Source organism: Eptatretus burgeri, chromosome 19, assembly GCF_056783735.1.
Source record: "Eptatretus burgeri isolate ZD-2024b chromosome 19, Ebu_testis_v1, whole genome shotgun sequence".
Classification (NCBI taxonomy): Eukaryota; Metazoa; Chordata; class Myxini; order Myxiniformes; family Myxinidae; genus Eptatretus; species Eptatretus burgeri.
The window spans coordinates 908274-918868 of NC_140979.1; the positions used below are offsets into that span (position 1 = coordinate 908274).

General features: G+C 42.5%; 1 protein-coding gene across 4 annotated transcripts in view; it reads left to right on the top strand.

The window, feature by feature from the left end:
• The window catches only part of LOC147008359 (low-density lipoprotein receptor-related protein 8-like), a 14971-nt gene extending 4824 nt beyond the window's left edge, over window positions 1–10147 (top strand). For 2 of the 4 annotated variants that reach the window (XM_085864976.1, XM_085864975.1), the window contains exons 3-7: window positions 1876–1998; window positions 2219–2344; window positions 3705–3779; window positions 8240–8356; window positions 9313–10147. In XM_085864976.1, the coding sequence (XP_085721102.1) occupies window positions 1876–1998; window positions 2219–2344; window positions 3705–3779; window positions 8240–8356; window positions 9313–9569 (698 nt within the window). In that variant the 3' untranslated portion in view covers window positions 9570–10147. Of the gene's footprint in view, window positions 1–1875; window positions 1999–2218; window positions 2345–3704; window positions 3780–3903; window positions 3992–8239; window positions 8357–8512; window positions 8955–9312 lie in introns of those variants that run through there. The other 2 variants (XM_085864978.1, XM_085864977.1) reach the window with 2 other exon arrangements.
• Window positions 10148–10595: the final 448 nt, after the last annotated feature.

Sequence of the window (10595 nt, forward strand, 5' to 3'; positions counted from 1 at the left end):
TCGAGTCCCGTCGAGCCGGATTGTCGAAGACCACACGAGGTGGACAGGTCCAAGTGTAGGCTCTGGTCTCCAGCTACCTATCGTCAAGCTGGAGGCCTTCAATAAAGACCATTGGGATCCATTTCTGTGTGTTTGTGTGTATCTGTCTGTGGGCCCGTCTTTAAGTGGCAACTGGATAAGTGCTTTTTGCTTGTACATTGATTGCATTTCTATTTGTCATGATAACTCTGCTCCTTCTGTGCACCCCTACCCCATTATAAATAAACCATATGTTAAATGTATCAGTTCGTTTTGTGTTTCTTCTATTGGTTTAATTGTTGGGTGTTGGGGAATATTGCGTGTTGGGGAATTAACCAGGCTGTTGCCGCTGTAAAGGGACATTTTGACCGACGGCCATCCGCCCGGGTCGCTCACGGTTCGAGTACGCCGGCGTCTCGTTCCGTTCGAACATCGTCGAGGGTGAATTTCCCCGGTAGTTGGACGACGTGAGTATTTAGGTAAATTGAAATTGGCAATCGACCCTACCCCACGTGGTCGACCTATTGGCGAACTTCGGTCCGATAAGGGACCCGTCGGCTCCGAAGTTATCCGGAGGGGCGACCTATACATTCCGGGTGATCGGTGGAGCCGACTCTACTGCTCCATCTGGCGGACGTGTTCGTCGCCGATACCCGGCCCCGTAACAATACATCAACAAATCAAGTAGTGGGCACGAAATGGGTTGCCAGTTTGTAAAGAGCAAGGCAGGGTGCCAGACTGGATATAAAACACACAAGATGTCCATTGGAATGTTCTAACTTGCTATTTCTGTTGAGGTTCAAAGTGTCATCTCAGAAATAAAATTTGTCGTCTGTCTGTATGTTCACGTTTTTTGCAAAGACCGCTGGGCTGGCAACCACCACATTTAACACACAGACCAAGTCTGATCCAGGGATTGTCCTCAAGGTATTTTCATTCACCACCTCAACCTTTAAAGATCCTTAATAATCCAAAGAATCCGAAGACCCCGAACACCCTTTAAGACCATCAAGAGCCTGAAGACCCTTAAATACCCAAAAATCAATTAGACCCTTTCAGACCTCGAAGACCATTTAAGACCTTGATGACCCCAAAGACTCCTAAAGACCTCGAAGACTCTTAGGACCCATGAGACACTTACGACTCGGTCCATGCGTGAAGCCATCTGTGAAGCCATGTGACGATACGTGTATTAATTGCATCAGTTGCACCCTGACCACACGTACATCTATTAATTGCGTAGTATTGCAATGTATGTGTGCCTGTTGTTGATTTAATGGTTAGATTGATGGGTTTGGGACCCTCGAGTCCTGAGTTCAAATCCTGCTTTTCTGTTCAATTAAAACTAGCTGGGATTGACTCAGCCTGCCATCCTTCTGAGGTCAGCAACCTGAGTACCAGCTTGTTGGCATGATTGAGCTGGTCAGGTATCCTGTGTTGAAGTGGTGACCCGTCCAAGACAGGAGACCGTTTTGGCAGCACTGATGCTCTCTGCGGAGTATGATCCCAATGGATTGGATTGGATTCTGATTACTGTGATGAAGGACTGTCCCGATTTGGTCTTCCATTATAATTGATATATTTTAATCTCATTCCATATTAAATTGTATCATCATAAAAACTTCATCGGTCAGTGTTCGGTGTCCCATAAAAGGGGCACGGCTTGGTACCCGGCTTGGTACCTGACTTGGTTCCCGGTTATCACTGCCAGCAGTAATAAAATGGTAGTTCTGATTACATCTCTTATTAACGACGTAACACACCAGTACACAAACACCACACAACACAATTCTTGGTGAGGGTGCGCAATCTCTGATTGATCTTTTTCTTGTTTTCTTTTTGTGGTGGATTCTGCAGCTTCTCAATCCTGCACGCTTTTTGAATTTGCTTGTGTTGGAGGTAAATGCTTACCGAAAAATTGGGTTTGTGATGGAGAGGTGGACTGCACCGACCGATCTGATGAAGATCCAGCAACCTGTCGTGAGTTCAAGTACTGTTTTATATTCTAATATGGAGTTTAATTATCCCATATTTTTCATTAAGCATATTAACATGATCTCTTTGTGGGTGTGATGGCTATTTTTGAGCTCATCGGCCTGGTTTTTTGTGAGTTTTCCCCCCTTCATTTCAAAAACAAAACAGACCTGTGGTCTTGCTTCAATAGTTGTGATGGCGTTGCCTCACAATGCTTTTGTTTCAGACAATAGGACCTGCCCTCCTGCGGAGTTTGCATGTGGTGGTACGGTGTCAAGTCAATGTGTACCAAAGGCTTGGCTGTGCGATGGGAACGAGGATTGCGACAACGGAGCCGATGAGATTGATTGTGGTAAAGATGCTTTTTGCATTCATTGGTTGAGGTTATTTCATAAGCTGATTACACGTGCACATTTACCATGGACTGTGAGTAGGTTTGAGGAACGTGTGGGGGGTGAGACATGCATGCTGGGAGTCCTTTGCCAGGTAGATGGTATGGGTTTTGGATTTAATATTTAAATGCTCTCTCGTGGTTTTATATAGAACACGGCGGTTACAAAGAAAACGTTGCTGTTTGGATGTGTTTTATCATCATGGGAATTCCCTGAGTTCATCATGGGAATTCATCATGGGAATGGCTATGCTGCCATTGCTCCTCCAATACTGCCTTCCCTCCCCCTCCCCTCACACTTCCTTCATTTGCTCTTGCACTGCCTCCCTTCATGCCCCGGCACTCCACGCTTCCTCTTTCTTTCACGCTGCCTCCCCCTCCCCTTCTCGCTGCCGACCACCACCCCCACCCACACTTTCATGCTGCCTTCCCCTCCCCTCAGGCTGCCTTCCTTTCCCTCTCACGGGCTTCCCTTCCCTCCCCTCTTTCTGTCTACACTTCCCTTCCCTCTCTGCCTTCTTTTCCCTTCTCCTCTCACTGCATTACCTTTCCTCCTCTCTTTCTGTCCACACTTCCCTTCCCTCTTTGCCTTCCTTTCCCTCTCTGCCTTCCCTTCCCTCCTCTCACACTGCCTTCTTTTCTCCTCATGCTATCCCCCTCCCAAGTCCCCTCCACCACCAGACAACTCTCTGGGGGTCGAGGAGAGGAACAGGGGTCAAAGAATGTACGAATTGGACAAATGAAAGTTTTTTTTTTTAAATCAGTCGGAGCTGCTGCTCGGATCAATTCCACAATTCATCTCTCAGGTTAACAATAGATTCCAGAGGTTATTGTATGTGTGGAAATTAAATAAAGGCACAAATACTGGTGCGAATTTTTCAACGATTGAAGGGAAACATCCTTCCTTCCGTTCCCCTTCCCTCACGCTTACCCCCTCCAAAAGCCCCCCCCCTTCCTCCTCACGGACGTCTCTGGGCGGTGTACGGGCGTTGTTTCGTGTAACCTGTTTGAACATGATGTTTTAATGTTCCCAATTTCACTCAATTTTGGACTAATGTTGGCATTGGGGAATCATTCCCACTGCCCCCCCCACCCCCGCTTTCCTGAAGTCCCCCGATCAAACGCATATCCAGAACACCCCCTTCCCTCCCCACTACTTCCCTCTCTCCTCCGTTTTATGAGACTCCCAGAGTGTATAGTGACTTTGGTGAGGCCTCGCTCTCCTCCACCCCTTCCTCGCTTTCCCCCTTAATGGAGACCATGAATTGTGTTTGTTTTCATTGTCATGATCTCATATTTATTCCAAAATGTGCATCGACAGGTGTGGGTGAGCTTGCACCTGCACCACCTACTAACATCCCCAGGAAAACTCCCGGCATGACATCGACAATGAAAGGTATCTAGTTTACTTTTCCTCGGTTTAAAAGCTCGAATTGAAGTTTGTAAAATGCCCAACAGGAGCTTTTTATCCCTTTACTATTTGATCGAATAATTATTTAACATGTTACCTGGCTCAACAGGTGAGACGACTCTTGCACCTGTGTGGAAAGTCGTTCCTGTAACACCCAAGCCACCACATTGAGTTGGGAGAACAGGATGATCACAAACGTGATTGGTCCAGTCGTGTTTGCTGAAATCCTCATGCATAACACCGCCCACACAACACACGTGGTGTCCTTTGACCAATCAGTAGCAGTGCAGTTACAGTGTCGTTTGCTTCAGCTCGATTGGTCTTGTCCCGCTCGTTGTGTTTTCGGGGTTTTTTTTCGTTCTCGTTGAATCTGTGAGGAGATTATTTTTTAGCTCTCATTGAATCTGTGAGGAGTTTTTCGTTCTCTTTGGATCTGTGAGGATATTATTTTTCCGTTCTCGTTGAATCTGTGAGGATATATTTTTCTTTCTCGTTCAATCTGTGAGGAGATTATTTTTCATTCTCGTTGAGTCTGTGAGTAGATTTTTTTTCATTCTCGTTGAAACTGTGAGGAGATTTTTTTGTTCTCATTGAATCTGTGAGGACATTGTTTTTGTTGCCGTTGAATCTGTAAGGAGATTTTTTTGTTCTCGTTGAATAAATGAGATTATTTTTTCTTTCTCTTTGAATCTGTGAGGATATTATTTTTCTGTTCTCGCTGAATCTGTGAGGAGAATATTTTTTAGCTCTCATTGATTCTGTGAGGAGATTATTTTTTCATTCTCATTGAATCTTTGAGGAGGTTATTTTTTTGTTCTCGTTCAATCTGTGAGGAGATTAATTTTTCGTTCTCGTTGAATCTGTGACATTTTTTTTCGTTCTCGTTGAACCTGTTAGGGGATTATTTTTTCGTTCTCGTTGAATCTGTGAGGATATTATTTTTTCGTTCTCGTTGAATCTGTGAGGAGATTTTTTTCTTTATCGTTGAATCTATCAGGAGATTATTTTTTCGTTCTCGTTAAATCTTTGAGATTATTTTGTCGTTCTTGTTGAATTTGTGAGGAGTTTTTTTTCGTTCTCGTTGAATCTGAGGTTTTTTTTTGTTCTGGTTGAATCTATGAGGAGATTATTTTTTCATTCTCGATGAATCTATGAGATTTTTTTTTGTTCTCATTGAATCTGTGAGGAGATTATTTGTTGTTCTCGTTGAATCTGTGAGGAGATTATTTTTTTGTTCTCGTTGAATCTGTGAGGAGATTATTTTTTCATTCTCGATGAATCTATATATGAGGAGATTATTTTTTTGTTCTCGTTGAATCTGTGAGATTTTTTTTGTTCTCATTGAATCTGTGAGGAGATTATTTGTTGTTCTCGTTGAATCTGAGATTTTTTTTTGTTCTCATTGAATCTGTGAGGAGATTATTTGTTGTTCTCGTTGAATCTGTGAGGAGATTATTTTTTTGTTCTCGTTGAATCTGTGAGGAGATTATTTTTTCATTCTCGATGAATCTATATATGAGGAGATTATTTTTTTGTTCTCGTTGAATCTGTGAGATTATTTTTTCGTTCTCGTTGAATGTGAGATTTTTTTTCCGTTCTCCTTGATTCTGTGAGGAGATTATTTTTTCGTTCTTGTTGAATCTGTGAGGAGATTGCTTTTTCGTTCTCGTTGAATCTATAAGATTATTTTTGTTCTCGTTGAATCTGTGAGGACATTTTTTTTCGTTCTCATTGAATCTGTGAGATTTTTTTTTTCGTTCTCCTTGAATCTGTGAGGAGATTATTTTTTTGTTCTCGTTGAATGTATGAGATTATTTTTTTGTTCTCGTTGAATCTGTGAGGAGATTAATTTTTCGTTCTCGTTGAATCTGTGACATTTTTTTTCGTTCTCGTTGAACCTGTTAGGAGATTATTTTTTCGTTCTCGTTGAATCTGTGAGGATATTATTTTTTCGTTCTCGTTGAATCTGTGAGGAGATTTTTTTCTTTATCGTTGAATCTATCAGGAGATTATTTTTTCGTTCTCGTTAAATCTTTGAGATTATTTTGTCGTTCTTGTTGAATTTGTGAGGAGTTTTTTTTCGTTCTCGTTGAATCTGAGGTTTTTTTTTTGTTCTCGTTGAATCTATGAGGAGATTATTTTTTCATTCTCGATGAATCTATGAGATTTTTTTTTGTTCTCATTGAATCTGTGAGGAGATTATTTGTTGTTCTCGTTGAATCTGTGAGGAGATTATTTTTTTGTTCTCGTTGAATCTGTGAGATTATTTTTTCATTCTCGATGAATCTATATATGAGGAGATTATTTTTTCCGTTCTCCTTGATTCTGTGAGGAGATTATTTTTTGTTCTTGTTGAATCTGTGAGGAGATTGCTTTTTCGTTCTCGTTGAATCTATGAGATTATTTTTGTTCTCGTTGAATCTGTGAGGACATTTTTTTTTCGTTCTCATTGAATCTGTGAGATTTTTTTTTCGTTCTCCTTGAATCTGTGAGGAGATTTTTTTTTGTTCTCGTTGAATGTATGAGATTATTTTTTTGTTCTCGTTGAATCTGTGAGGAGATTATTTTTTTGTTCTCGTTCAATCTGTGAGATTTTTTTTCGTTCTCCTTGAATCTGTGAGGAGATTATTTTTTCGTTCTCGTTGAACCTGTTAGGAGATTATTTTTTCTTTATCGTTGAATCTATCAGGAGATTATTTTTTCGTTCTCGTTAAATCTTTGAGATTATTTTGTCGTTCTTGTTGAATTTGTGAGGAGTTTTTTTTCGTTCTCGTTGAATCTGAGGTTTTTTTTTTTGTTCTCGTTGAATCTATGAGGAGATTATTTTTTCATTCTCGATGAATCTATGAGATTTTTTTTTGTTCTCATTGAATCTGTGAGGAGATTATTTGTTGTTCTCGTTGAATCTGTGAGGAGATTATTTTTTTGTTCTCGTTGAATCTGTGAGATTATTTTTTCATTCTCGATGAATCTATATATGAGGAGATTATTTTTTTGTTCTCGTTGAATCTGTGAGGAGATTATTTTTTTGTTCTCGTTGAATGTGAGATTTTTTTCCGTTCTCCTTGATTCTGTGAGGAGATTATTTTTTCGTTCTTGTTGAATCTGTGAGGAGATTGCTTTTTCGTTCTCGTTGAATCTATGAGATTTTTTTTTCGTTCTCGTTGAATCTGTGAGGACATTTTTTTTTCGTTCTCATTGAATCTGTGAGATTTTTTTTCGTTCTCCTTGAATCTGTGAGGAGATTATTTTTTTGTTCTCGTTGAATGTATGAGATTATTTTTTTGTTCTCGTTGAATCTGTGAGGAGATTATTTTTTTGTTGTCGTTCAATCTGTGAGATTTTTTTTCGTTCTCCTTGAATCTGTGAGGAGATTATTTTTTCGTTCTCGTTGAATCTGTGAGGAGATTACTTTTCCGTTCTCGTTGAATCAGTGAGGAGATTGTTTTTTCGTTCTTGTTGAATCTGTGAGGAGATTTTATTTTTTGTTTTTGTTCAAATTGTGAGGAGATTATCTTTTTTCGTTCTTGTTGAATCTCAAGTTTCGGGTTTTCTCGAGCATCTTCACCGTTGTTCTCTTGAGTGGTTCTGTGGCCTCTGACTCCTTCCAGCACAAGGGATGTTTTCCTGAACAATGTGGTTGGGATATTTCTCCTTTGCAATCCACCTGGTTTTCGTTTTGGGTTTCAGTGAGTTCGGTCATTCCATGTGCTCGTGGTGTGTTGTGCTGTCCGGGTGTGCGCTGAATTCTTCTCACACCCGCGTGGGACGAGAGTGGTTCTGGTTGTGCGAGTTCGGATTCTTATTGCTCATGACCTTGAGCACCTTAACACACACATGCACACACACACACACACACACACACACACACACACACACACACACACCCTCACACAGACAGACACACACCCCCTCACACAGACACACCCTCACACACACACCCTCACACACATACACATACACACATACACACACACATACACACACACTCACACACATACACTCACACACATACACTCACACACACACTCACACACATACACATCCACACACACGCACACACACACACACATGCACACACACACACACATGCACACACACACACACACACACACACACACACACACACCCTCACACAGACAGACACACACCCCCTCACACAGACACACCCTCACACACACACCCTCACACACATACACATACACACATACACACACACATACACACACACTCACACACATACACTCACACACATACACACATACACACACACTCACACACATCCACATCCACACACACGCACACACACACACACACACACACACACACACACACACACACACACACACACACATCATCTGCAGATTTTGATGGAGTTTTACATCTTGATGGAATATTTTAATTGGACGTCAAAAGCTGAAACATGAACTTTGACCTTTGTCTAGATTTTTCTTGTGATGAGAAGACCCAATTCCAATGTCAAAGTGGGGACTGTGTGACTGCATCCTGGCGTTGTGACGGCCTATATGACTGTGGTGATGGAAGTGATGAAATAAATTGCGGTGAGTAGACCTTCACTGAAGGAAACTTTGTTTTGTGGTTTAGATGAAACCCAGTTTTGATTGTTACCCTCTCGCTGAACGATAGGGAATTGCATTTGGGTCCGTTTGTCTGTCTTTGTTTGTCCGCACAGAACTTTAGTGTTTTTCTCTGTACAGAACGAAAATGGTCCACAGAAAAAAAAATGATGACGTCATCGGTCACGTGATTTGGTCGCCATCTATACAATAATATAGAAACGCCAAATTTTGGTGACAATTTGCGGCGCCAATCACATCGTAACTCCGGACATTTGGCAGGTATTAACTTTACTCTCTGGAAAGGGGCTTAATGTAATTTTTGTGGTGAACTGATGCTTATCTTTCGTGAAATTCAGGGGTGAAAATGAGCTTCGGGGTCTGAAGCAGACAAAACATTTTTAAAACCAGAAAACAAAAATCATTGTTATTTGCTTTACACTACAGGATATTTTAGCTCGTAATCCAAGAACTAAAATCCTTTGATTCAAACGCTCATTGCTAATTACTTCTATTGGTTTCCAGGTGGCAACATGCCAAAAACTACAATTCCATCAATAGTACACTCACTCCTGAGGAGGCGGTGCAGTTCCCTGTGGAATTCCTAAATTCCATCGAAATATCAGGGATACTGCCACACAAACTGAAGCTGAAAGTGGGATCCCCAGTCATGGTTCTCCGTGCATTGGATGCATCCAATATTGTTGTAGTGCCGGGTTCGCTGGCGAGGACGGAGCAGTTGGGCCGTCTCCCACCGAACACCGGAATTGAAGGTCGTCACTCCGTACAACTCCGAAGTCGACGGGTCGCTTAATGGACCATGGACGTCAATATTTCGACCGCGCGGTTGGGGTATTTTTGTCTGATTCCAATTTACCTAAGTAGCCGCGCGGTCTCGCGCGACCTTTCTTATCCCTCCAACCCCATCCCACCCCGGACAGTTGGAGGGATCCGCTCTGAGGTAACTCACCTCCGGATTGGTCGGAAAGCGTCGGGCGATCGGTGTCCTCCTCTCATTGGACGAGGCGAACATTCCATCTGGCTGGGGCGGGTCGGCCCTGAGGTGATCTCACCCCGGTTGGACGAAGGGAACATTCCATCTTGCTGGGGCGGAGTCGGCCCTGAGGTGATCTCACCCCCGCCTATGTCCATGGCCTCCATCACGTGCGTTATGGCGCCTTGGTGTGAAGTGAATTGATGAAGAAAACTAACGAAAAAGAAACTCGCAGCACACACATGAAATTAACCCGTGAGACATAGGGGAGGCATTCTAACTATCCACATATACTTAACGAAATAACTGAACGATGGGACTGCTGACTGTCTCTGTGCAAAAGGCTTCCAAATTCGTAACAATATTACGAATGGCACCCGCTGCACAGTGTACCGAATGAGGCCAAATGTGATTGAGGTAGTCCTCATTAATGGACCGTCAGCAGGAAAACGCATTAATTCCAAGGATACCGCTTATACCATCAGACAGTGACCTGCTGTTCCAGTTCTGCCGACTACAATTTCCCATACGATCTTGCTTTGCCATGACAATAAACAAAGCACAAGGACAGTCGTTCAAAATCGTCGGACGACATCTACGTCCATCTGTTTTCTCCCACGGGATGTTTTACCTTGCGGCATCAAGAGTTGGATGAAGATGCAGGCTGCATGTCCATGCCCCAGACAACAAAACGAGGAATGTTGTTTTTAAAAATGTGCTACAGTAGACGACTGAAGACACCCTCTCATAACGAAATTGACTCCACTGAATCTGTGAGTAACCCACATCGAACACATACTTTCATTTCAGTGACATTACCCGTCTTTGACTGGTATCCTGCCAGTATGTGTGTGTGTGTGTGTGTGTGTGTGTGTGTGTGTGTGTGTGTGTGTGTGTGTGTGTGTGTGTGTGTGTGTGTGTGTGTGTGTGTGTGTGTGTGTGTGTGTGTGTGTGTGTGTGTGTGTGTGTCTGTGACCACTTTTTCTCGACAACCACTGGTCCGATCTAATTGAAACTTGCCAGCTTTATTGTTGGGGACCTGAGTATGTGCCTTTTCAAGGTTGATATTAATCGGGCAAGTGCTTCCCAAGTTATGGCCATTTATTTACCAAACCAATGACAGAACACGTTTCTGCGTAGGCGTGGCCAATGCACCATTTACTTACCAATGACAGAACACGGAGCTGCGTAGGCGTGGCCGATGCGCCATTTAGTTACCAATGACAGAAC